Consider the following 27446-nt stretch of genomic DNA (forward strand, 5'->3'; position numbering starts at 1 on the left):
AGCAGCTTGTTTATATGTGAGATGTTTCTTGTAAGTCAGCAGTTCTTACAGAGGTTCAGACTGAAGATTTGTCTTCACGGCAGTGTTAGCTTGAGGTATAACTCAAGTATTAACCCCAACCTGACAGAAGTCCACACACAAAAATCTCTAGCTTTAGTTAGGTGATACTTTAAACCCTAGCTAGCTAGTCTGTCGGGGGGGTAGTTTGAAGTTCTAATGCATTTGATGCTCAAACTAGCAATGCATTGGGGATGCATATCAAGTTAGCACAACTCATCAGATGCTAATCCATTCCTCTGTGTAGCTTGAGTGTTGTTTCATAGTGTGGTTGCACTCAGGGCCGGCTTCAGGCCGATTCAGCCAATTCGGCTGAATTGGGCCCCGCGCCTAAGAGGGCCCCGCAGCTGTCCACTCCGCCCCCAGCACACTTCCCCCTCCTCCCCTCCCCTGAATGCTCCGCCCCCTGTTCCTCCCCCGCCCCTGCTTCCCGCGAATCAGATGTTTGCGGGAAGTCTGAAAAGGGGCAGGCAGCGGCAGCAACAAGTAAGGGGGGGGGGCGAGGAGGGCTCCTGGGAGGCGCAGCGCGGCCCAGTCCAGCCCTGGCCGAGCGTCCCCGGCCCCAGCAGCTCTGGCTCCAGCCCGGCCCGGGCTCTGGGGCACCGGCCCCGGTCCCGGCTGAGCGCGCCGGCCCGGCCCCACGGCTCCGGCCCGGCCCTGGTGCCGGCCGAGCACCCCCGGCCCCGGCCCGAGTGGCTCCGGCCCTGGCCAAGCGGCTCTGGCTCTGGCTCCGGCCCGGCTTGGGCCCCGGGGCGCCAGTCCGGCCCCGGCCTAGCGGCTCTGGCTCCGGCCCAGCTTGGGCCCCGGGGCAGCGGCCCCAGTTCTGGCCGAGCACCCCCAGCACGGCCCCACGGCTCCGGCCCTGGCCGAGCACCCCCGGCCTGGCTCGGGCCCCACGGCTCCAGCCCCAGCCGAGCACCCCCGGCCCAGCTTGGGCCCTGGGGTGCTGGCCCGAGCGGTCCCGGCGGCTCCAGCTCGGGCCCCAGCGGCTCTGGCTTGGGCCCTGGCGCGCCAGCTCGGCCCCGGGCCGAGCAACTCCGGCCTGGCCCCAGCGGCTCCGGCCCGGACCCAAACCCCGCGACCCCAGCCCGAGCGAGGCCTGATTCCTGGGGGCGGGGCTTGCCGCTGGCAAGCCCCGCCCCCAGGAATCGGGCCCCGCTCTTGCTAAGGCTGGCCCTGGTTGCACTCACTAGAGTTAGGCTAACGAGAGGCATAACTTAAGCTATCTGTTGCAGTGAAGACAAGTCTTTAAGCAAATCACATCTAAAAGTCACAAGTATGTGGTGTTTTCCATATTCTTTTTTTTAATCGGTGTCCTAGTGGATTCTAGAATTTAAACCACCCAAACACCACTTGATTGTGGGCTTCGTGCCACCAGGGTAACCTGTACCAAACTCAGAAATGTTGCCATAAGCAATCTGCTCAGCATCTGATTCCCACAAATGTTGCTGTTGCTCTCTCGGAATTTTCAGTTGTGTCCTTCAAGTTCAAGTGCAGTAATCTTCCCAGCCATCTGACTGCCTTAAATGCCCTTTGCAGTGATGGTCTCAAATTCTTAGGGATACATTCCTGTCTGGCACCCCCACAAAGGACTTCTTCAACAGCAGAAAGACAACACACACCACTGTGCAGCCCAGCACTATCCCAACCACTAAGGCAGTGTAGTTGGTACCTGCAGGGAGGAGGGAGAGGAGGCAGATATGATCAATGTATTCAGGAGCCTCCAAGGGAGAACCATCAGAGATTTTAAGTGCTGGAAGTTGTAGGACAGGCCTCACCCCTGTGAAATGTTCTAAACCTCTTCTAAGCACCAAAGTACTAGCCATTGGTTTATTTTGATACCCTGTCTCTATCTCTGGAAAAGAAACACGGAGAGGCAAAAATCCAATAAGCTGCCAACAAGCTCTAGTGTTCAAATGGTATTTTGGGGGGCATTGTGGTATTCATGAAAGTGAGGCACCAGTGTTAGCATGAGGTATAACTCAAGAGTTGCCCCCAGCCTGCCAGCTGTCCACATACAAAAATCTCTAGTTTGAGTTAGGTAGTACTTTAAACCCTAACTAGCTGGTCTGGCAGAGGGTGCAGGTGGAAGCTCTAGTGCAGGTGGAAGCTCTTTTCTCTTGAGAACAGGCTGCTCTCCTTTTACAGATGTTTGTTGCTGTTGAGGCACCTTTTGTTTTGGCCCGATTAGAATTTTCCATAATAAGGTTGCTCCCATGCTCCCATGCACATGCAATAAGGCCTTCCATGCCCCACCAATGGAGATCATTATTTGTATTAACATCTCTCTATATTTCAAGATGTACAGGTCTCCCTGGAGTCTCCAAAGCAGCAGCTAAAGGAAAAGAACATTAATATGGCAGTTTGTGCTTCATTGGTAGTGGGTGGCATGTAAGTTTTGCCAACTACATCTACACTTTGGAGCCATACCAAACGCTGCTGCTGATGGCTAAGAAAGGAGTGGCTTTCCTTCAGTGACATGGAATGATCCCTATATATCCCTTCCTTACCTTTATAGGGCTACCGGGAGGCTTGAGGACTGTTATCTGGCTACTGCATCCCCTGTAGTTTGTATACTGATGTACTCTGCATTGATTACTATGGCTTGTAGAAGCTTTTTGTCAGATAAGATGACTGATATGGGCACATGGGGAGTATTTGGTACCTGGTACTACTCTGCTCAGTGGTATAGAGTCAGCTAGCCCACTCCCCTCTGAGTTTTATATTTTCATGTTGTGATCTAGTATCTTGATGAGATTATGCAACATTGTGATGCTACCAATGAACATATAATCACAATGCTGCAATGCCCAAAACAATCTGGGGGACTCTTTGCTGTGTAAACCTGATTCACACACTGATGGACATTGGGATGATCCCATTTTTGTTAAAAAAACAAAAATGAGGACTATCTAATATTTTACAAGTGCAACAGGAGCACCCCTAGAGCGAGCTGCTGCTTGTTTCTGTTACATAAGGGCTATGAGTTCTACAATCCTATATTCTCAGTGGTGAGGTTGGTGCTGTGGGATAATACACCAACTGCTCCCAGCCTTCCCTCTCACAGCCTGTTTTAGAAGAGCCTATTAAGTGACAAATGCCTCAGAAATCGAACGACCTCTTACCACTGGAAGGACCCTTGGTGATCTGGATTGGCCCAGCGGTGATCCGATGGATCTTTGTTTCTAGTATCTTCCATGGCGAATCGTTGCTTTTGAAGGACCTGCACCCTGAAGGGCATAGCCTGGACCTGTTCAAGCTGAGACACAGCTTCACGTCACAAGTTACAAACACCCCTAGAAACAAGGACAGCTGGCTTTAAGTCCTAGCAGCCTTTACAGTCAGCAATATAGCGCCAAGCCTCCTCTACCACAGCCTGGGAATTTTGACTATTCATGGTTCTGTGGCAGAATTTTCCCCTTGGATACACACTGCAGTTTTGCCATTTGTGTCACTCGCTCTCTTGTATATTCCTGAATTTGGGGTGTGTATGAAACAAAGATGATTTTTGTGAAAATGTTGTCCCGTTTTTCAACCAGCTCTGCTGCAGACGTTTCTGTGCGGCATTCAGGGCCAGTTCCAGCACCAGCTGAGCAAGCTGGTGCTTGGGGCGGCAGATTGTTCGAGGCGGCATTCTGCTCAATCCTAGGGCGGCACGGCCGCTTTTTTTTTTGTTGTTGTTCCACTCCGGCCACCCTGTCGGAGGCGGCAGCACGGAGAACCAGAGCACCCTGCAGGGCAGTCCTCTTCCTTCCCTCCCTGCCGACCGGAGCAGAGCCCTCGCGGCAGACGGCAGGAGGCGGCGCAGCGGGAGGGGCCGTGTGGCAGCGCCCCTGCTGTAGCCCTGGCCGCCCCCTTCTGTCTCTCTCCCGCCCGCTCCCTCCCCCTCTCCCCCCACAGCCGGTCCCCCTGCACCCGCACTCCAGCCGCGCTGAAGGGTTTTTTTTGCTTTGCAGTTCTGGCTGCCCCTTTTTTTGTTTTTTTTTGCTTGGGGCAGCCCAAAAGCCAGAGCTGGCCCTGGCGGCATTATTTGTGCCTGTATTTCTGTGCAGGGTGGGGAGTGACTTGTAGGAATAGAGGAGTTAATTTTCAGGAGCTGGATGGAGGAGAGTTTCTCTTTCATGTTTTACATGTTCTGTGGGAGGAGGAAGCTAGAAACCAGGTCACACATTTTTCAGAAGTGTATGATGTGTGAGAACATGCAAGCTAATGTAAGCTCCTTCAGAGCTCTCTGGGTATGTAGGAAGAGGCATGCATGTGTATTCTTTTTCTCTGTGTCAGTGAGGGAAGTATCTGTATTAATTTGAAGGAGATGGATGGGAGAAGGTGTGTCCTTCATGTTTCTAATTCTGGAGGAGCTGAGAGAGGAGCCTTTATACCCTATTTGCACAGTATCACAGCCTGTTGAACACCTTGGGTTCTCATCCCAGTATCTCCCAAGAGCCCAAGGGTGTGGCAGTACTGAGCTGTCAGCTATAGTGGTATAAGAAGGAGCAAAGTGGTAAAGTACCTCAGGAATGGTGGTGGCTACTGAGGAGAGCCTGAGGCTGTACACCTTGTCCTTGGAATTTTCCAGAATCACTTCTTTGGGTCCCCCTTTCTTGACTCTCTGCACTGGTTCTTCGACATTAAGGAATGGCTAACCTTGGCCCAGTGTCATTTTTGGAGACAGTCCACATTTTCAGGAAGGGAAGAAATATTTCTGTCGGATTTTTGTTTGTTTCTTTTTAATGGCAGCTATATGAAGGTGCTTGGAGGTTTGGGCTATTACACTTTGTTCTGGGGATGAGCTAGTGATCTTCCTTGGGAACCGAACGTAAAATAGGAATTGCCATATTGAATCAGCAGTGGTCCCTCTAGTCTTGTATCTTGGCAGTTCTGCCTTTCCCCCAGCATTGTTGTGGTAGGTGGCCTCTTCCCCACAAGGCTAGTGGGGCTGACAGCAATACCATGTAGCAGCAACTCTTTCTCAGTGGATTGTGCCCAGCCTCCTTCCTAGGGATGCAAGGGGGGAGGTTTCCTGCACCCTCTTCCTTTCACCCTTGCACATCGACACAGGGCTGGGCACAATCTAGCAAAATCTGCGGCTTCTGCAAACATGAGAGAAAGCTCAGACCTCTTTGATTTTGGATTTCTGTTTTTAAATAGACAAAGCAGCTCTGTATGGCCTGGAGAATCTATAGGAAAGGCAGACTGGGATTTTTCAAAAACCCCACAAGGTGGTGCCCTTGCACCACACAAACCTCTACATTTATAATCAGCCAGTGTCATACTTGATTAATAAAAGATGAAACGCAGAAGCAAAGTGTTAGGGTTTGCAAGTGAACTTCCCTCTACTAATTCCTAGCATCTTACATGCTACTTTTATTTACCTATGCCCTGTGGGTAATCAGCAGCTTCTGAAGAGAGAGGAAGATGAAAAACCTATTAAACAACCCCCTTTGGCAATAGTATGCAATAGGTATTCATCTACAATTAATATTAAACTCAGCTAGTGAGCGGGAGGTTGCAGGCACAGCTGGCCCTTGCCATGTGCTATGGCTGCTGTTGCATTAAGCCCCACTCTCCAGAACCACAGAGAAGAGGAGGGCAGGCTTGCTAGCCATGAAGTCAGGTGTCTACACTCCTCTTATGCCCACCTTTCAAACCTTCGGCCAGTGACAGAAGCCTTGGCTTCCCCACCCCAGTGCCCTATAATAACATGTACCCAGCACACTGATACGTGCCCCCCCTGCTGCCACAATTATCCTACATGCGTCACCCTAATGGCTAACCCCCGCCTCTCCCCCCAACCCTGACCTACCCAGCTAAACTGCTAAATACTCCCTCTCCCGTGGGTTATGTATGTCTGCCTGCCTGCCTGCCATCCGCACCTCTTCCTGTGCACAAAATCTAGAGCCAGCCCACCCTGCTGTGTAATCAGCAGCAAGATACTGTATCTGGGCTACTCACTCACTCACAACCCTGGGGGGTGAGGGGCCAGGACAGCAGTTTAGTTTAGTTTGATGAGTTCCTAGTTTTATGGTGAATCAGCCTGAAGGTTATACAGACCTCCTGCTGTCCTAGACAAACATGCAACCAGCAGCAATGTGGTGAGGGCACTAGGGGAAAGGAGTTCACTGGAATGACGTCACCTGGAGGTAAGAAATGTGATTTTACTCCCCTTAGTCAGGCTGCTTCAGAGATGCTGAGACTGACCCAGGAGAGAAAGCTCCATCCATCCCTGCAATGCGACATCACACTGAACATCCAGCAGTGTCTTGTGATTGAAAGGGGCTCGAGCTTCAGCAAGCTCAGGATATACGGTGCTTCCTGTGAAATCTGCATTTCTGCATGTAGAACTGACCCGATTGCTGCCCTAATGAGGAGGGATTTGCAATTATTACACAGACTGATGGGAAAATATGAGAGATGACATAAAATAACCCGTCCCAGATACTTACTCTGCACAATCCAAATGCATCTGAGCTCAGACTGTAACCTAGACTCCAAAGAAGAAGCAAAGAAGATAAAGTCACCTGCCAAGCAGAGCAGGTCAGACCTTAAGCTACCCTAGTTACACTGAAATTAATGCAGAACAGCTGTGCTCACAATAGTCTTTGGCAGTTCTCACCTGGACAATGTGCTGGCCACAAAACATACAGGAACCTGGTGCGATCTTGCAGGGTTCCTGCTCTCCCAGGTGATATTCACAGAGACAGTGCAGAGATCATCTGCCATCCACAGACCCAGTGTGTGTAGCCCGTAAGGACCCAGAATCTGCAAGTCCGCCATCCTGCCCGAAAAGAGAAAAGGGTTGCATTTCAAGCCTTGAGGATCACCCAAATGTGAGCCTGGCACTGTAATCATGCACAGAGCTGAGAGGGCAGATAATGTCAGCGCAGCAGATAATGACATAGATGCAGTACTGATTGCCATCAGGCTGGATTTATTAATTCAGCTGCACGCCTGTGCCTTCTGTGCAGGGTCATGAATAATGCTGTGCAAAACCTGTCTGCACTGGTACTGCTGCTATCCTACAGGTCACTAAAGTGGGCATAAAATACCAGGCATACCTAGTTTATCTTGCAGCCCGTGCACTGGGTAAGGTATGGTTTGCTTTTCAATAAATGCTAGAGAATATAATTTTGAGTGGCCTTTCCAAGGCATTCAGGGCAAAGTTACAGAGCCCAACACCCCTCTGCAGAAAGGAATTGAAAAAGAATGGGAGCTCCCACTTCCACTGCTGTCAATGCTGGCTGATCCACTGCCCCAGCTCTGCCCACACAGCACCTATAATCCCCCAGGGTAAGACATGTCGTTATATGCAATCCAATCACTGCCACAGCAGATGCAGTACAAGAAAGAGAGAGCTCTAACAGCATGCTATTAACAGGCCTGATGAAGAACTAACAGTCTGAGCATCACCCCACAAGAAATGTACCCAGGAAATTTAGGGTCTGATTTAAAGCTCCCTGAAGTCAGTGAAGAGACTCCCATTGACCAGTGGGTTTTGGATCAGGCCCTACAGATGCATAACATCTGTCTATGCTCACCAGATAGGACATACAAAGGTGATCAATTTATTGTCAGTGTATTGGATCAGTAATGGTTAGAGAAGGAAAAGGCTGATTAGATCATCCATCTAAACTGTTGGCCAGGGCACAATATAGTCCCTGTATTAAGTAGACGTCAGATATTGAACTGATACTGCACGTTAGTCACAGTCACAAAGCACTGTCCTACAGGCATTACAAACCAAAAAGCAAGTTGGCGCATCAGTGCATGGCATTTATTTATCCCCTTATTGCAGAGCAACTGGTCCTGTGGAAGGTACCGAGTTGCTAGCCCTGGAGAATGAAGTCCTCCTCTACTACCCACAGAATAGGTGGCTGCAGTGCAGTTTTCCCCAGTCTGAGCCATGCTTTAACATGTGTTAACACACAACACTAAATTCTAGTGCAGATCTGCCACACACATTGGTTTGCTGATTGTGGCTGCAGACCCTATAAGGTTCTGGCGCCTGTTGAGCCAGTGGGAGTTAAGGACGCTCAGGTGCCTTGCAGGACCACACTCTGAATGAGCATCATGTTAGCAATGATGAAGCCTGCAAGGGCTGGCGTTGTGTTCTCTGAGCTTGGGAGGCCGTGGTCCTGTTGTGGGGTTCAGTTTAACTGTGCAGCCTCTCTTCCATTTCAGTCACCTTTCTTTTGCGCTGACAGCCATCACTGTGAAGGAAACGTCCTCGTAGGGCAGCACGCTGATCCTGTCCCCATCGCCTGGGGTTGGGCTGATAAATATTGGCCTTCTAATTCCAAAGGCACAGTCCTCTACTGGCTTCTCCACTGGGAAACAAAACAGGAAGATGTTGTCTTAAAGCCACTTCCTTTCTTCTACTGAGACCCTTTTCATCCCCCTCCCAACACACACACATCCCAATAATACCTTTGATCCATTATAGGAGAGGACATCTACGTCTTCCCAACCCCCATCCTCAAAGGTGTATTCCCTTACTATATCATGGGAGTTAGGCACCTAAACGCCTTTGAGGACCTGGGACCCCTTACCTACAGTAATACAGACATCTCCAATGTCCTCCTTCCATTCTCCATCCTGATGGGCATCCTGGCTCATCTGAATATAATTCAGGATGAACACCAGAGGATATCTCTGACAGAGGATATAGGCTGATAGGAATGCTGAGCTATTGCTCCAAGTTATAACAAAAATAGTTTTATTTATATTATTTTAGTACACAATTGATCTCCCCAAGATCCAGTAACTGATTTGATGTTTGTTCCTCAAATCATTAAACTAGTTTCTGGGATGAATGGCAGACTTTGATTTCCCCCCTCCATACAAATTTTCTCCTCTTGTTTAGAAAACCTGAAGTGCCAAACCTGTGACATCATCAAGTATTAATAGTAACATATAATGTCATAGATAGAAGGTGATAACATCATAACTGATTATTACAATGACTAAGATGTCATGAATGCCTGTGAGGTTACCTAGGGAGGGTTACCTAGGAAGTTGGTGGAATCTCCTTCCTTAGAGGTTTTTAAGGTCAGGCTTGACAAAGCCCTGGCTGTGAGATTTAGTTGGGGGTTGGACTAGGTGACCTCCTGAGGTCCCTTCCAACCCTGATATTCTATGATTCTATTCTATGATTCTAATGTAAAATTTTGATACCACAGCTCTGCTAATAGTTCTGATGAAATACAAAGAAGGTGTGACATCACATTGTGAGGTAGGCAGAAGGAACCAATCGTTAGGGAGACAAATTCTGCTTCCATATAAGATTTCCCAATAAGTCAATGTTTGTCTGAGAAAATTCCCAATAGATTGACACAGGAAGGGCATATATATATTTATTTATTTCACAACTTTGATGGATGATGGAAGTTAATTGCGGAAGAAGTTCCCTGGGATGACACTTCAATCCTTAGTGCACATATTTGGGACTGGCACCGTTACCTGTTAAGGTGAACTGAAGTGGGACAGAACTTAGCGCTTCGTTCCCGCCCCCTCCTGAAGCATTGTATGGCTGAATCTCATGCATCCCATCCTCAAACTTCAGGACCACCATTTTCCTGGGGAAATCCTCCACCATCAGCTCCACTGGGTGGGTGCCTTCGGAGCCCATTCCATCGTATCTAAGGGTGCATCCTTCCTGAAGCCAAAAGAAAGATCAGTCAGAAACTGTGCAGGCTACAGGGCCTCAATTTTAGCCCTTCGGTGCCAATCTCAGCTCACATGGCGCAATGTACACGGTGGATTGTAGCAGTAAGCATTGTGGTTTCAGCGCCTTGTATTCAGCTCTGCAATGGAACCCACTTCAAAGACATGCAGACTAGAGCAGGAGGCCCAAAAACAAGGCTCCCAGTGTGAATTCAGAGAAGTGAGAACCTGAAGGAGTGGTTAGATTTTGGGTGCTGGGCAGCGGCATTAAACACTTTGGGGCGGGCAGTATCTTTGTGTTCTATTTGTACAGTGTCTAGCACAGTGGGGTCCTGGTCCATGGCTGGGGCTATTCAGTGCATTGTAATAAAAAAAAAAATAATAATAATAGTAGCACCTCAGACAGGAACTTCTAAGCTATGGACTTGGCTACTTTTTATTGAGTATATTAAAAGGCTAGTGCTATTTCCTGATGGACTTTTTTTTTAATTGTATTACTATCAAATATTTAACTGCCTGAGAACTGCAATTAAAATAGCATTTTAAAATGTGCATCTAGATAAAAAACTAAAATATTAGGTTATCAGATTATTACTGTATTATTTTTTTTTTATTTTGTACTGCAATAACAGTCAAAGGCCCCAGTCAAGGTCAGGGCCTTGTTGTAGTAGGTACCGCACGTGTTGGACGTAGGAAGACACAGCCACCCTGCTTCTGCATTGGTACTTGTCACTTGAACGAAGATACCAAGAAAATCTTCCCCGGTTCCAACTTTACACTTTCGTCACACTTTGCCAGAATTGGCATGGAGATCTCTGGGACATATTTCTGCTCTCCAGATGTGTACAGGGGTGCCTCCTAGACTTGCCAAATGAGCTGCCACACTGAGATGCAGGGCCGGCTCTAACTTTTTTGCCACCCCAAGCAGCAAAAAAAAGTGATGCCCCGCCGTAACCCCCCGCCCACCGAGTGCCACGCCTCCGAACCCCCCCACGCCAAGTGCCGCACCGCCGAACAACCCCCGCCCCCCACCACGCTGCCGAACACCCCCCACCCCCACCGTGCTCCTGAACCCCCCTGCACTGAGCGCCGCCGAACACCCCCCGCCGAGCGCCGCCGAACAGCCCTCGCCCCCCGCGCGGAGCATTGCCAAACACCCCCCGCTGAGTGCCGCGCCACCGAATACCCTCCGCAGAGCACCGCGCCGCCAAACACCCCCCGCCAAGCGCCGCACCGGAACTCCCCTCCCCCCTCGCCGAGCGCCGCACCGCGCTGCCCCCCCGCCCCTTACCAGGGGCCGCCCCAAGCACCTGCTTGGTTGCCTGGTGCCTGGAGCCGGCCCTGCTGAGATGTTGTCTCTGTTCAGAACATGGACTCATCCAGCTGAGAGTTGGAGAAGACCAACAAGAGCTTGGTGTGTTCCAAGAGGAACACTGCCTATTGCTGTTAAAAGTACTTGGTCCTGCTAGTGAAGTACTTGGTCCTGCTAGTGAAGGCAGGGGGCTGGACTCAATGACCTTTCAGGGTCCCTTCCAGTTCTATGAGATAGGTATATCTCCATATAATAATAAAAAAAGGAGTGAACAGGTTCAGAGAGAAAACTGCTCTCAAATCTCAAACCAAGCCTCTTTTGAGATTTAAACAAAGTTAAGGAAGGACCCAGGAGAGCTGAGTATGATTCCTGGTGTGGTTAAGGCACTGTGGTGGGACCCATGAAATTGGGGTTCAATTTCTGGTTCTGTCACCGGACTCCCAGAGTGACCTTGGACGAGTCTCTTAGAGCCAGATTTGTCAAAAGTACTTAGTCACCTAAAGTTGTAGATGGATGCCTAGTGGGGTTTTCAACAGTGATTTCAAGTGCCTAGGCAGCGGTTGTGTGCCGTCTGTGTGTGCAAGGCATGCATTGCATACCCTACATTTCCCAAAAACGGAGTCCAACTGGCAGCCCTCAGGCCAATCCTGTCTGGCCCCCCAAAGTGCACAGTAGAACAAAATGGTCTCCTCTGCCCAGCATGACCTCCCATGCACCATTCATGTGAGGTCATAGTGCATGGAGAATGCCATTTTGGACCCCCCTAGGGCATGTAGGTGCTGGAACTAGGGTTGCGGGGGGTGCTGCCGCACCACGTGGCTTGAAGTGGTTTCCATCATATACAGGGTTTACAGTTTGGTTCAATGGCTCTCAGCACCCCCACTATACAAATGGTTCCAGTGCCCCTGCTAGGGCATGCGAATGTAGCATTGCATGCTTTCCTGAAATGTCATGGCACACCACTGCTGAGCATTGTGAAAATCCCACCTATCAGCACCATTAGGCACCTAAATACCTCTAAAAATCTGGCTCTTAATCTCTTGGCACCTCAGCTCCCCAGGGGGAAAATGGGGATGATGACAAGGCTTCCTTTGCCTGGCTTGTCTATTTAGATCACACACTTTGGAGCAGGGGCTGTCTCTCACTCTGTGTGTACAGCACCCAGCAGCATGAGGCCCTGACAGAGGCTGAGGCCTTTCAGTGCTACTGTACCTAATGCACTAATGATAATGTTTTGGTTGAGTATGACAGCAGGAGCTGGCCTTTTAAGGGAGGGAGCTCCACCAGTGTTTGGTTTTCTCATGAATCGTGGGACTTGGGATGGAGTCCCCAGGTGACACCACTGTTCAAAGGGAGCAAATTGATTGGGCAGGCTCATGGACTGGGATCATGTGACTGCAGGCTAGCGGCAGGGCCTGCTATAAAAGCGGATGTCTTCTTTTCACTCTCAGTATGTGTAGGGGTAAAGTAGGATCAGTGGTGGGGCTTGCCATAGTGTCCAGGCAGCATTGCTAACCCCAAACATTCAAAAAGCCTGAAATTGGTTTAAAAGTGATAAATCTGGGGTGCTGTTAATTTGCCTTCTGGCTCATGAAACTGCAGGATGCTTCCTTCCCACTGCCGAGTGCTTCTGCACAACTACGAAGGCTAAAAACTTATCCTTTAAAAAAAAAAAAAGAAAACTGAGAGTCTCCCCTAATTACATGATTCCAGGGGCTGGGGCTTCCAAAAATCCCCCAAATACTGTGAGAATTAGCAGCACTGCAGGAAGCTTGGGAAATGGTTAGGGGGCTCTTCTAGGCTGACTTCAGAAGGACCCAGGGAACAGGTGGCTGGAGGAAGAGAAGTGGGCAGTATAGTGCAGTGTGGGATTGAGGCCTGAGTGGATGCCTGTAGGTAGTGGCCCAGGCTGGGGCTTCCTGTATTGGTGGGAAGACACCCTTTTCCTCTGGTCCTGAGTCAACAGGACTGTGAAGGCCTTGGAAACAGCAAGAGGCTGGGTGGAAAATTGCTTTTTGGTGGATTTCTTGCCCCACCTCAGATAGGGTGGACTTTGTGACTTAGCTGCCTGCTCCAAGTGCACTGAAGATAGCAGCCTATAAGACAACCCAAGGTGCTGGCAGAGGGAAACTGAGGCAGCAATGAAAGAAGGTAAGGGAACTTGTTACAATGAGGATTCAAACTTCAGGTAAATCCTGCTCACCCTGCACATTCTTGACTCCTTTCAAGGTGGACGGCTTGTCTGTTAGTAAGAGGAGTTGGAGTTGACCATTGATATTGTCTAAGCTGAGACAAACCTCTGTGCTTTTTGCTGCTTGCCCATTACTAACTACTGTGGGCTTTTACTACTGGCTTAAACAAGGTTTCATTTGTGTCAGGCTGAAATGACATCTCACTACTGACCACTGCAAATTCTCCCATAAGTATATGACATATCTGGTCCCACTATTGCTTGCTTCTGCTGCTGGGTGTGAGGGCATAGGACCTACATACTTGCCTCATCCAAATGCAGAAAAGGGTACTTCTTGCAGAAAGCACAGGCAAGCTCCTCTCGACGCCCATATCGGCACCTCACTACATCCCCATCTTGGTCTGAGACACTCAGATTATACAATGTAGCACAGTTTTGGGGAACTCTGTGAAAACAAACACCATGGTTTTGAAGAACTCTCTCTAGCTGATTTTGTATTTAGTTCTCCATTGAGCCCTTTCGTTCTTGCATGGCTGCTTGTGTTGGGGTTTTGGTTTTTTGAAAGTGAACACTTTCAATGAGCCTTTTTCAAAAATGGTCCCTATTATCTGACTAGCTGTAGTTACGTGTGTTTGAATGTGTGACGTTGATGTGCACTGTTAAATACTTGCCACTTCCACTCCCAGAAGTGGCTGCATTTCAGTGGTGAATGGAATGATACCTCTATGTATAGTTTACAGAAAAACTTAGTAAAGCTCTTTGGGATCCTTTGAAATGGAAAGTAGTATACAAATATGAGCTATCAAAGTTCTGTTTATGTGCCAGCCTGTCTGCCTCCTATAATAACTGTATATAGGTCTTATATAGCACTCTTCATCGGTAGATCTTCAAGCACTTCACAACCGTCAGTATCATTCTTCTCATTGTACAATTGGGAAAACTGAGGTACAGGGAGGTGAAGTGACTTGCTCAAGGTCATCCAGCAGGCTAGTGACAGAGCTGGAAATAGAACCCATGTCTCCTGAGTCCCAGTCCAGTGCTCTATCCATTACGCCACACTGCCTCCCTATGGGCACTGATGCCTTCTGTGGGGTGAAATATCAGATTTGATCAGGTGTGTCATGTTTCCCTCTACTGGCTAAATACTGCTCCCTAGCCTCCAGTGCTGACGTATCTACCATGTGTGTGCACATGTGTGAGATCTTGCCACTAGTGCTTCAGCCTACAGAGGATACACACCCTAATGCTACTACACAAATGTGAGAGCTTTGTGGAGTATTGGCAGCTTATCATGATTAATGCTGCTGCCAGTGTCCTGTGCTGAGATCAGAATTTCTAACCCTGTTGTGTTAGTGTTATAGGAAGAAACATTTGAAAGGGGTATGTCATGGTTCAGGGCAACTGCACCTGTATTCCCCCTCCATGGTGTATCAAAAGCACCCACTCTAGGCTCCCTGTTCCTCAGCCATCACCTCTCTTGGGCAGAGACCTGCCTCTCCCCTCTTGACTGGGGGTTTTCCAGGCTACACAGTTCCCTGCCTACACAGGTATCCCCAGCAAGCCAGACTGCCTAAGTAGACCAGTGTGTGTGCTTTGGTTTCTCTTCAAAGGCTATGAACAGTGTAGTTGCCAGTAGTTCTGAATAACCACACAGCTCTTTCTAAGCAAGCACATTTATTCTTAATGTGAAAGCATACAGAGAAAACATACTAAAAACAATAATATGGATGCCAAAAAGCTTATCAGAGATCACCCCAACTCCAGCCTTGGGCTTAGGTACATATCAGTCCTTCAATACCCACAGCTGAGTTTTTTGCTATGGCACAAGTTCATAACTGTTTCAGATTCAGAACAGACTGAATTATCCATGATTTTCCTTTATATAGCTTGGGCCTCTGATCTTGGCTTGATGTAACAGTGGATCAGCAAAGGCCCACACCTCAGGGCATAGCTTCAAAAGACTGAATTTTTGCATGACGGAAGGTGGGGGATTGCATTAACCTCCCCCTAGATATTTCTTAGAAAATCTATTTCACACACATTATCCCAAAAGTCCATTCGTGCCTGGCACACTGTTCAATACAGTCCTTTGAATATCCAGGCCTTATAGCCCATCTCCTGCCTAGAGAGTTTACATGCAATCCTGGCCCATAATAATACATAATCTTTGCATTTAGTACAATGGACCCCAAAGAGACCTAAACTTAATTCCATACGTTGTTTCCAAGGATATGGCAGGAAACGGCCATCTCTGTCACAGGCCACAGCTGAGTACAGCATTAGTTAGTTGGACTCTGCTATTCTTATTACCACTTGTAGCTGACATGCAGTGTACTAAATGGAAGGAAGTTACCTGAGAGGAGGCAGAAGCGGAGTCTGCGGAGACGTGTTTGTCGATCCTGTATCAGAGCGAGCACCCAGGGTATAAGTCATCACCATCTCAAACTGGACACTGGAGTTGTTATCCTCACTGGGAGAGAACACAGTCTGGGACCAGCAGCAGCTGGAGAGCCTAGAGGAACACAGGGGAATGTACAAGAGGGAATATTTGAAAGCATCTGCATGATTAGCTGTAATAAATCAAACAACAATTTGACTTGTCCATTCCTGGAAAGTGATTTTTCCCCCTATTACTGTGTCCAAACTCCTCATCATCCTCTTCATTGAACCCTGGGGAAAGCTGTCTACATGAGAGAAAAAACATGTAAAATCTAGTTCAATGATAGGTTTCAGAGTAGCAGCAGTGTTAGTCTGTATCCGCAAAAAGAACAGGAGTACTTGTGGCACCTTAGAGACTAACAAATTTATTAGAGCATAAGCTTTCGTGGACTACAGCCCACTTCTTCGGATGCATATAGAGTGAAACATATATTGAGGAGATATATATACATAGTTCAATGATGTTTCCATTTCCCGTTAGGGAAAATTCTCTACAACTCTACTGACTTCAGTGGCTTAAAATATGTGCAAAATTTGGCCCTTCCTTTTGAAAAGGAGATTTGACCTACTTTAATATTATTTGAGTGTACTGAGTTCTCCAGACTCACTATGGTTTCTTTTCTCATTGCAGACCCATGTCTCACTGCTGAGATGGTGTGAGCTGCTTTTGCGATGGGTCCTACAAAAACCCATCTTTCTCTGCTGCCTCTTCAGCAGCAGTGAACTAACAGGACAGTTCTGGGAACAGCAGGCCTAAGGATTGGGTACAAACCAAGTTGTTTTGAGGTGAGATGGCTGTGGCATATGTTGGCTCCACAACAGATTGGCTATGTTAATTTCAGCTTCATTGTAAATGAAGGGAAAAGAAACTAGGTTTTTTTGACAAATGAAAAGGGATGTGATGTTTTTGTTTTGTTGTTTGGGTTCCCTAGAGAGAGGATTAAAATCAGCTGAGCACTCAGTTCAGTGCTACTTTAAAAATACTCAGCTATGCCCATTTTCTTCCTATGATATTAGGGCCTGATCCTGCAAGCTGCTGGCCCAGATATTTAAAGGTATTTAGGCTTTGCTCTGCTTTTGAAAAATTGGACTTTGCCATCTAAGTCTCTTAGGCCTGAGGATCTGGACCTTACGCCTTGCAACGCTGAATGGAGAAATGCCTAAATACCTTTTAAAAATCTGGGCCTAAGTAGGAGCCCTCAACCCTCATTGGGGGTTGGGAGCCCAGCACTTTGCCTGGAGTGCTTAGCACTTTACAGCATCAGGCCCCTAGCACATAACTGCATTAGAACTACTGGTCTCAGTGCAAGACATTTCCTGGGGAAGTAATATGTGATGGGCTGAGCGGTACTTCATTTCATTTCAAGCTGTCCTGACTTCCAGACAGTCATTAGCCACCAGGAAGTGCTTTGGGTCCAGGGCTATTAAATGGCCATTATTTAGACTTCATCCGTATTAGAGGCAATATCTATTTAGGGGAGGATCATTTTTTGTAATTTTTTTCTTTATTTAGCATCGTCTGCTATCAGTTACCTAGGGAGTCTCTTTGCATTATTGCTTTAGAGTAGCCTTATCATATAACAACATTAAATTATTATTCTGCTGGTGAAAGAGGCCAGCTCTGAAGGAGGATGTCTGCTGATTCCCAGAACAGGCAAAACGTGGGAGACAGCAGGGCAAGCATCTCCCCGCGGTGCCCTGTCTTTGTGTCCCAGCTGTGCTAAAGGAGGTTGGAGCAGGAGAGGGAGCCACTCACTGCCACACCCAAAGAAGTGGGGGGGGGGGAAGCAATGGGGGAGTGCTGGGGACTGAAGCCAGAGAGCGGAGGGGGAGCTGTGCTGCCTCCAGTCCTCCCTCACTTTATCCTTTGCCTGCCATCACTTCCCTGGGTGACTGGTTCAGTCTCTAGAGCCTTGCTGATTCTTGGCATCTGAGCTAAGGCTGCTAATTAGAGCCAATCATGGTAGTGGGGGTTGTAACCTCTTTGGGGCAGGGACCATCTTTTTGTTCTGTTTCTACAGCACCTAGCACGGTGGGGTCCTGGTCCATGACGGGGCTCCTAGATGCGAGGGCAATACCCCTGAAGGCCTGGCCTGAGATCATGAACTTGCTTCATGTGGGTCCCGGAATGGCTATTGGTCAATACTGACTTGCAGCCATTGCCAATGCCCTAGCAGTGCAAGGGTCCAAACTGGCTGTTGACAACCTCCTGAGCCACCCCCGGCTTGAGCACTGGTGTTTTGGGTGTCTCACACTCCTTTAACACTGAGGATCTGGAAACCCTTGTCTGGGGGCTGGAATTACCTGTCTGGGAGCTGGAGGCAGTTAGTAAGCCCTTTAGATTTGTCCGGCGTTAGGAGCATTTCAGGGTGTTTACTGTGGGAGCGAGTGCTCTGACATTGGATTGGAAAGAGCTGGTGGTTCTGAACTGGAAATGGTTAATTTTGGTCTTGGACATTTGGAAAACAGCTGGGAGTCTGTGGTGTGGAGATGAGAATGCTAAGATGTCACCCAGGGTTAGAGCAATAGTCAACAATATCCTTCCAAGGTACATTTTTTGTTGCATCTGTATTTCTCACAGATTCTAAGGCCAGAAAGGACTATCAGTCCATCTAGTCTGACCTTCTGTGTAACACATGCCAGAGAATTTCACCCTGCCCCTCCTGTACTGAGCCCAATCACTTATTTGGCTAAAGCCCATCTTCCAGAAAGGTACCAACTCCTGATTTGAAGATGACAGAAGGGGAGGGGGCGGGGGGAAGCCTAGGGCCAGCTCCCCAGTTGCTGTAAGTCTGTGTAGTTCCACTAACTTTAGCAGAGGCAGGATGACTGAAATCAGTGGAGGATCTGGCCCAGACTGTCGGAACTCCTGTTACATGCAAATCACCCCACCTCGCTCTTTAATCCTGCCACACAGTTGTACCAAGAGGAAGTGAAACACAATTGGCATTAATCCCTGCCTGAGAGTCCCTCACACCAATTTCCAGAGAAGCTGTCTGCTTCAGCTACTCCTGGTTAAGATAGTTACTAGGGACCTTGACTTAAACCTTACTTCAAATACGAGTGACATTAAACGTAGTCCAAGTGCTGAACCCTTCCAGAGTAGCTAAAATAAAAAGTCAGTACAAGAAACACAGTGAATCTGAACAGCCAACAGTACCCAGCATGCCTTTGGACAAATATGCAAATGACAATGGGCCTGCCTTGGAACAGCTAATCACTACAATGCCCCTTGTGGCTGCAGCTAGCTGTCACTCTGTGGAAGTAGAGTGGCTGTCACTCTGTGGGAGTAGAGTGGCAGTGTTTCATGTGAGCCACATTGTCTGATCATATTGTCAGTTGTCCATGAGATCCTTTAAGTGAATGGTGCAATAGTGATCTCTGTTGCCTTGTAGTCACTGTGCTGCTGTTTGGTGTCTCAGTGGATATAGGATTTGCCATTCTGAGAGTGGGGAGCAGTTCCTGAAGCACCAGAAGAAGGTGGCTTGGGGGAAGGAGGGAGGGGGCATATTGCTTGATATCACTGTAGTACAGTAGTTCCCAAACTTTAACAACCCTGAGAACCCCTTTCACTAAAATGTCAAGTCTCGTGACCCCCCTCCTAAAAATGAACATTTCCCTGGATTTTCTCCCTTACCTCAGCATAAATTACAAAAGCATTGATCTTGGACATATAAAACTTGTTTTTATGACATGCTTATTACACACTATTAATTATTATTTATCATTACAGTATTTTTATTATGTTATGAAAATGACAACACTCTTCCAAGATCTCACTTCTGTAGCTTGTATCACTTTTGATTAAGCCTGTTATAAGACAAGGCTCCTATCAGAGGTGCCAGTAGAAAAAAGGGGTGAGGGAGCAAAGCCCCGATGCACCACAGGGACTGGGGGGGGCACTGCCAGAAAAGTAGGGGGCCCAGGGAGGCCACCGGAAAAAAAGGGCTGGGACCCACAGGGAGGTGTGCTGATGTGGGGGTGTCATGTGACCCTCATCACCCCCCATACTGGCGCCTCTAGCTCCTATGTTTCATCAAGGAGTATCAGATGTGAAACAGCATGAAGGTATTTAAGAAGCCAACTCAAAGAGTTCCTCCTACACAAGCATTCAGATCTTGAGCAGTCCAGGTAAACAATGCACGTTACAACAAAGCTTAAACTTGTTCTTCATAATAATTTAAAAACAACAGTAGCAGCCTATTTAATTTTAAAAACAGCAAAAAAATATCCACCTCCCTTTCTATTTCATAAAAGGAGACTTGAAGTTTAAATCTCCTCAGCGTGATAGATATGCTTGCTTTGAACTGCTTAGCTCTTGGATGTCCCCAAGGCTCCGGGCTGCTGGCCCGTGGTGCCCGGGGTCCTTATGGACAGTTCTGTCTGCCATTAGGGATTTTTTTCCTGAGAACCCCTTGTAACATTTTGTGAACCCCCAGGGGTTTGGGAAACCCCAGTTTGGGAACCACTGCTGTAGTAGAATGATGTGCACTGCTGTTTGTATTACAATAGCACCTCCAGGCCCCAGCTAAGATCAGAGCCCCGTTGTGCTTGGCTCTGTACATACACCTAGTAGGAGAAGGGCTTACCATTTAAATAGGGAAGACAGACGGTGGGAGAAAGGGAGTATTATCACTTCCATTTAACTGGTGAGGAACTGAGGAATGGAGAGAGCAGGGGCTAGACTCAAAGACACTGAGGTGTGGGGATGCTCAGCGTCACCATGCCAAACTTTTAAGCTCCTGGAAAATCACTGGGATTCACAAAGGGGGTTAGGCATCCAGGCTCCCTATGCACTGACGGGATCGATAGAATGAAATTGATAAAAGCCAGTATGCTAGGGTGCGCCTAAGATAACCAATGGAAAGAGTGCTAAGCCCTGTCCCTCTCACAGAGATAGGTACCCAAGTCCTGACTGCCAGGAGGCACCTCCCTCTGCTTGGGATTCTCAGCTGCAAACCCTCACTTGGAGATAGGGGCCTGTTTTTGCAAGAAGCCAGACAGGTGCAGTGGGGGATCTCCCTTGTAACTTTTAGCCCAGCAGTTAGGGTACTCACTTGGGATGTGAGAGACCCCCAGTTCAAGTCCCCCCTCTGCCTGAGGGGGAGAAGGAATTTGAGCAGAAATCTCCCGCCTCTCAGGCAAGTGCTCTAACCTCTGAGCTATGGGATATTGTGATATAGCCTCTCTTGACCACTTCTGTCGAAGTTGTTTCACTGAGTGACAGACTGATTGGACCACAGAGAGAGAGAGCAAGCATGAGAAGGCCTCTGTAGCCTGCTGATCAGAGCACTGACCTGCAATGTGGGAGATGCACAATCCAGTTCTCTGCTCCAATGACTATTTACATTATTTATCCAAAGTGGAATGGCTTCAACAGGAAAGACTGAGGGAGTGGTTCCATACCCTTGATTATCTTTGTTGCCCTTCACTGAACCTTTTTTTAGTTCCACTATTTCCTTTTGAGGTGGGGCAACCAGCTCTGGACACAGTATTCAAGGTGTGGGCTTTGGGCACCATGGATTTATATAGTGGCATCATAATATTTTTGTCTTATTTTCTACTCCTTTCTAATAGTTCCTGCCATACTGTTTGTCTTTTTGCCTACTGCTGCTATGCATTGAGTGGAAGTTTTCAGAGAACTATCTACAGCAGTGGTGGGCAACCTGCGGCCCATTAGGGTAATCCACTGGCGGGCCACGAGATAGCATTTACATTGACCATCCACAGGCAGCACGGTCACCCGCAGCTCCCAGTAGCTGCGGTTCGCCGTTGGGATTATTTTTTCCAACGTTCATTACTTTGCACTTTTCAGTGTTGAATTTTATTTGCTATGTTGTTGCCTGGCAACCCAGTTGTATGAGATCCCTCTGTAACTCCTCAAAGTCTGCTTTGAACTTCACTATCTTGAAAAATTTTGCATCTGCAAACTTTGCCACTTCACCATTGACCCCCTTTTCCAGATCATTAATTAATATGTTGAACAGCACAGATCCTGGGGGGACCATGCTGCTCACCTCTCTTCATTTATTCCTTTCCTTTGTTTCCTATCTTTCAACCAGTTACTGATCCATAAGAGGACCTTCCCTCTTATCATATGGCTACTTAGTTTCCTTAAGAGCCTTTGGTGAGGGATCTTTTCGAAGGCTTTCTGAAAATCCAGATACACTATATCAACTGGATCACCCTTATCCATGTGCTTTTTAACTCCCTCAGAGAATTCTAACAGATTGGTGAGGCATGATTTCCCTTTACAAAAGCCACATTGACTCTTCCCTCAACATATCATGTTCATGTATTTGTCTGATAATTCTGTTCTGTAGTATAGTTTCAGTCAATTTGCCGGATACTAAAGTTAGGCTTACTGGCCTGTAATTGTCAAGATCTCCTTTGGACCCTTTTTTAAAAATTGGTGTTACATTAGCTATCCTCCAAACATCTGGTACAGAGGCCAATTTAAGTTACATACCACAGTTAGTAGTTCTGCAATTTCATATCTGAGTTCCTTCAGAACTCTTGGGTGAATACCATCTGGTCCTGGTGACTGTTTAATTTATCAGTTTGTTCCAAAACCTCTTCTACTGACGCATCAGTTTGGGACAATACTTCAGGCTTGCTGCCCAAAAAATAGCTCTGATGCGGCTATCTCTCCCCCCATCCTCTGCAAGGAAGGCAAAGGCTGTTCCTGGCTAGCATCACAAACCCACCTCCCCACCCCGATCTGAGCAGAGAAGTGAACGGCTGGATTTGGCTTTTCCAACCCTCGAAGGGTTGCCTGAAAGTCTGGCAGAGGCATGCTGGTGGGGCAGTATGTGGGGCAACTGGCCCTGCCATGCTCTGTACCTGTCAGCCAAGCACTTTTCACCAGCTCTACATTCACCGAAGACATTAACACCCACCACCCACCTTACCTCATGGGGAAGGATCCAGGGGAAGCGGGGAAGATGGCCGCCTCTCCCTCTAGCTGGCACAGGGCTGTGGAGTTCCGTAAACCTGCGGAGGGGACTCTGGAAGTGCAGTTCACAGCCCTGCAAATCCCATCTTCGGTACTGGAACAAGGAGAAGCAATCCCTTGGTAATATAAAAGTACCTGACAATGGCATGTGAACAGTTAATACAGCATCCCCTGGCAACATAAGAGACTCTTACAGCACTTCATTCCTTCACTTCCAATCTCAGAGGAATATTTGCAGAGCGGGGAGTGGGATCCCTGCCCTATGTGCAATTAGCCAGCTATGAATTCAGAGATTTGCTGTAGCTGAGCTTTGGCTAGGAGCAGGTTGTAGATTCAGGGCTGAATTTTCAAAGCCAGAGGGCAGAGACTGGCATGTGCAAATATCATAACTGGTTCCAGATGGGGTAAACACACACGCATTTGGCCTGCAAGATGCCCATCTGGCTGTTGGCACTGGCTGGTGCCCAATGCACGTGTGCACTTGTGGTACTTGTGCTAGCAAATGCAGCTGCCCAGGCAAAATGGGCTTCTACCTTTTAGAGATCTGGCGCACACTGAACAGTCAAATGTTCATGAGATGTCTTTAAAGCAGAGGTCCCCAAAGGGGGGACATGCCCCCCCTGGGGGGCATGGAGGAACGTCTGGGGGGGGCGCAGCGGGGAAGGAGCATATTTAGCCCTTCCCCACCCCCAGCTCTACTCTGGTCCCTCCCTCAGCCACGCTCCCAGCTCCCAGCCCTGCACCTGGCCCAGTCCCCAGCCTCGGTGTGGCTCCGCTCCTGGCCCCGTGCCTTCCACGGCTGCTGGCCGCAGCTCTATTCCCGGCCTACGGCTGAGGCTGGGGGAAAGGCCGGGAGCAGAGCCACAGCTGTCCGCAGGCCCAGCTGCCAACCCCAGACCCAGCCTCAGCCCCCTTGCCCCTGCCTGTATCTTCCCCTCCCCCAAGCTGTGGCCCCGTTTCCAGCCCCAGCTCCCGGGGAGGGGGACGTGGACAGGGGTGAGGGGGGCATGACCCTCAAAAGTTTGGGGATCACTGCTTTAAAGTCATGCCATGTGCTACTGGAAAGGTTGATAAATGTGCTGCAAAATCATCCTCCAACTATGAATAATCCCCTTTGGTCACACACTTACCCCCATCCCCTCCAGAGCCCAGTGGGCACTGAGGCCCAGATCCTCAAAGGTATTTAGGTACCTAACTCCCGTTGATTTCAATAGAGCTGGTGTATATCAGAATAGCTGAGGATCTGGTCCAGTATATTCACTGGTGCTTCATGCATAATGTGGTTTCTCTTGGTTTCCGTGCTTCAGTTAATATACACACTGCAGCAGGAGATACGACAGAGCCCTGCACTATTTAAAACACAGGGCTGGATGCTCAGCTGCTGGAAAATGGCTTTGCTTCACTGAGACCCAGTTACACCAAGACCCATTTACCCCTGGCCTAGAGCTTGTAACTCTTAAATGGTTTTGATGTTCAGCTGTCTTCTGCTTTAAAATGACCCCTCCTGCTCTTGCGAGCCCTGTAACACAGTCAAGATGATGGCTTTGTCTCTTCCAGACTGGAAGAAGAGAATAAACAAACACCCATGAGAATATTAATCAGTCAGGAATACTTCCATCCTGTTTAATGTTCCCAAATGCATCTTTCTAGGAGCTTATGTGACATGTGGACGTGCACACTGCTCAGTACTGGCAGCTGGGTGAAATTCTGGAGGGTTGAGGTGAGCCATGTGGATAATGGATATTTTTTCTGTAAACAGCGCAGTACAAGAGTATAAGACAAGGTGTAGAAGTGACGCAGAGGGACTCCTTTAGGATCGGTAACTAGACTGATGGGTAAATAAAGAAGACACATTCTCCACCGGCTAAATAGAAGAAGCCTGTAGTAATGAGAGCTGGCTAAAGACAAACTGGGGCAGGCCAGGACTGTGTGAGATAACCCTGGGAAGACGGGACCTAATCCACATGCTCCTTTTTAGGGCTGGGAGAATTTGATTAAATTCTGGATCTAGCTGCAAAATTTATCAAAGCTGATTTGAGCCCTGCCGTGACACACTATCAGGGACGGCTCTAGGTTTTTTGCCGCCCCAAGCAAAAAAAATTTTGGCTGCCCCCCATCTCAGCCCTGGGCTCCTTGCCGCACCCCCCTGCTGCCCCAGCCTTGGGCTCTCCCCACCCACCCACCCACCCACACCCCCTGCCGCCCCAGCTCTGGGCTCCCTCATTCCCTCCCCCACACACCTCCTGCCGCCCCAGCCCTGGGCTCTCTCCCCCCATCCCTCACCTGCACCCTCCTTCTGCCGCAGCCCTGGGTCACTGGTAACTCGCTCTCACGGCAGGTCATTCAGCATGAATTTTACATGTGCACAGAACACAGACAGGATTGGTTCCCATATGGTTACAGAACTGCAGTAAAGTGGAACAATTTTCAGCTTGTGTGATTGGAGGATATCTGGATGCATATTATAAGACTGTCCTACATAAATGAGGAAAAGTTGAGGTGCCTTTATTATTCTTTTGTTCCACTCTTTCTTTCTATGGGGAATTTCCCAATGCAATATCACGGTCTTCCTTTTAAGCAAACAAACAAACAAAAAGGCAATGACTGTTGAAAATAGCAATTCCAGTCCGAATAACCACCGGGAAGCATTTCTTGCTCAATTTTATCCTACTTTTTCTACAGCAAGTTACAGTGGATCAGTATATTTGATTTGGGAGAAATGAAGTAACAGCTGCCCAAACTGAGCTTGAACACTCCTGAATTTTGAGGTGTTCAAATCTGGAAGGCAGGTGCTGGGGGGGGCTGTGGCTCCGCGGGGAAGCACGGCAGCATGTATGCACCAGTGCGTCTAGCGCTGCGTGAAGCCAGACATGCTGGTCTGAGTGGCACGATAAGGGGGCTGGAGGGTTGGATGGGGCGGAGGTTCGGGGGGGGGGGCAGTCAGAAGGGGGGTTAGATGGGTCCGGGGGTTGGGGTGACAGTCAGGGGACAGGCAGCGGTTGGATAGGCATGGGAGTCCTGGGGATTTGTCAGGGGACAGGTAGGGGGTGGGGTCCTAGGGGGGGAAGTTGGGGCGGTCTCAGGAGGGGGCAGTTGGGGACAAGGACCAGTGGGGCTTAGATAGGGGGTGGGATCCTGGGGGGCAGTTAGGGGCAGGGGTCCCAGGAGGGGGTGATCAGGGGACAGGGAGCAGGGGGGTTGGATGGGTTGGGGTTTCTGTGGGGGGCAGTCGGAGGGAGTGGATGGTGGCAGGGTGGGGCTACCCTCCCTCCCTGTGGGGTGTCCTATTTTTTGAATGTTAAAATATGGTATCCCTACCCTTCAGAGTGCAGCTCTCCATTCATAGCAGGCTGCAGCATGAGGTCTTAGCTACCTCACTCCCTCTCCCTCTTTCCTGTTGGTAGTGGCCAAGGGAATGCTGGGAAATGTAGTTCTTTCCCTGCTCCAGGGCTGACTCTATAGACAGGGAGCTAACCAAGGAACTACAGCTCCCAGGGCCCCCTGTTGGTTCTCAGCTCCCATGCTGGATCCCTGCCACCCCTGCAAATGGACTGCCCCAAGCACATGCTTGCTTTGCTGGTGCCTAGAGCTGCCCCTGCACACTGATCATTACATCACAGCACTACATTGTAGTGTCAGCACACCAGCCCAGCCGAGTCTGTGCTCTAGGGCTGGGCGCCAGGAGCAGAGGGTTCTCCTTGAGTTCCTGTTTCCTCATATGGTCAGCCCAGATGGGCTGGGAGACTCTTGAGTCTGGATTCCTGAGTAGTTGCTACATTCTTCCGACTGAAAAAACTCCAGAGCTGTGGGAGCAGCACAGTGCAGCTCTATAATTAGTCTTCCCTGGGCAGGGTCTTTTAAATCTATTACATCATTTGCATAAAAACTGCAACCTTACCAGGTATGCAGCCTGCTCCTGCCACCTGTGCTCTGGGAATGGAAGACATCAGCTGGCATTACATACTTTGTAGCACAGTATTCACTGCATAACTGATTACAATTATGGATGGGGCTTTTGAAATCCAGACCCTGGCAATATGTATCAAAGGGGATGAAATCTCAATGGAACTTGAGCTCCTAGGTCATTTTGAGTGCTCTTGAAAATCCCACCCTAAAGCTCTATGTACCAGCAAAACACAGGGTTTGATTAGGCAGCCAGTTAAATAGTAACATCATAGTATAAAGTCCAGGGAACCGCAACTGGGTTTCTGTTTAGTAACAAAAGATGCAAAATGCACTAAATGAGAAGGAACCCACCTGTGTTGTGTTCTCCTGGAAGGAGGACTGCAGGCTCAGGGAGGATCCCAGGTAAGAGAAATCCATGGAGAGAACCCTTCCAAAGGACAGCACAGTTATCCAGAGGGAAAAGGACTCACACCTTCCCAGAATCTCCATGCTCTGTGCTGTTTGTGTGCTGGCCAGAGATATCGAGCATACAACTCCCAGATGAAAACAACAGGGACCAAGTGACTCTGGTGAAGTGCACCACTGTTGTGAAAGCAGGAGGAGAGAAAGGGGTCTGGCAGGTGAGCTTATGGCAGCATCTCTGATCCATGGACCTTAACAGCTGTTTCCTTAGCAAAGAGCTATTTAAGGGCTGGAGCTCAGCTCCAGCACATGGAGGCTTTCGAGTTCTGATTGGAGCAGAGGCAGTGCACGCAGCTCTGGGAAGTGGGGAAAGGAGACTGGATGCCAGCCAAGCTCAACTTATGATTTTGTTTAATTGTAAATGAGAAATGATTTAGACAGCCCCATGGTGCACCACGGCTCAACAGAAGAGTCCTAGCGCTGTCTATGGTCATTATCAAAAGGCGGGCTAAAGATTTTTGTGT

The 27446-nt window shown here is 48.7% G+C and overlaps 1 protein-coding gene across 3 annotated transcripts; it reads right to left on the minus strand.

Annotated features, from left to right (window-relative positions):
- Positions 1–1275: 1275 nt before the first annotated feature.
- LOC128836549 (uncharacterized) lies at positions 1276–27122 on the minus strand. Of its 3 annotated transcripts, XM_054026904.1 has the most exons (10): positions 26872–27122; positions 22571–22749; positions 15574–15732; positions 13527–13665; positions 9514–9709; positions 8240–8381; positions 6671–6832; positions 6501–6538; positions 3183–3353; positions 1276–1729 (listed from the first exon to the last, which is right to left on the minus strand). In XM_054026904.1, the coding sequence occupies exons 1-10, from the start codon at positions 27007–27009 to the stop codon at positions 1605–1607; spliced, it is 1449 nt and encodes a 482-aa protein (XP_053882879.1). In that variant the 5' UTR covers positions 27010–27122; the 3' UTR covers positions 1276–1604. The 3 variants fall into 3 exon arrangements, with proteins under 3 accessions (XP_053882879.1, XP_053882880.1, XP_053882881.1); XM_054026905.1 differs by lacking the exon at positions 1276–1729 and having other exon boundaries at positions 3247–3353; positions 6256–6538; XM_054026906.1 differs by lacking the exons at positions 1276–1729; positions 3183–3353 and adding an exon at positions 6295–6415.
- Positions 27123–27446: the final 324 nt, after the last annotated feature.

The sequence above is a fragment of the Malaclemys terrapin genome, chromosome 4 (assembly GCF_027887155.1).
Source record: "Malaclemys terrapin pileata isolate rMalTer1 chromosome 4, rMalTer1.hap1, whole genome shotgun sequence".
Taxonomy (NCBI): domain Eukaryota; kingdom Metazoa; phylum Chordata; order Testudines; family Emydidae; genus Malaclemys; species Malaclemys terrapin.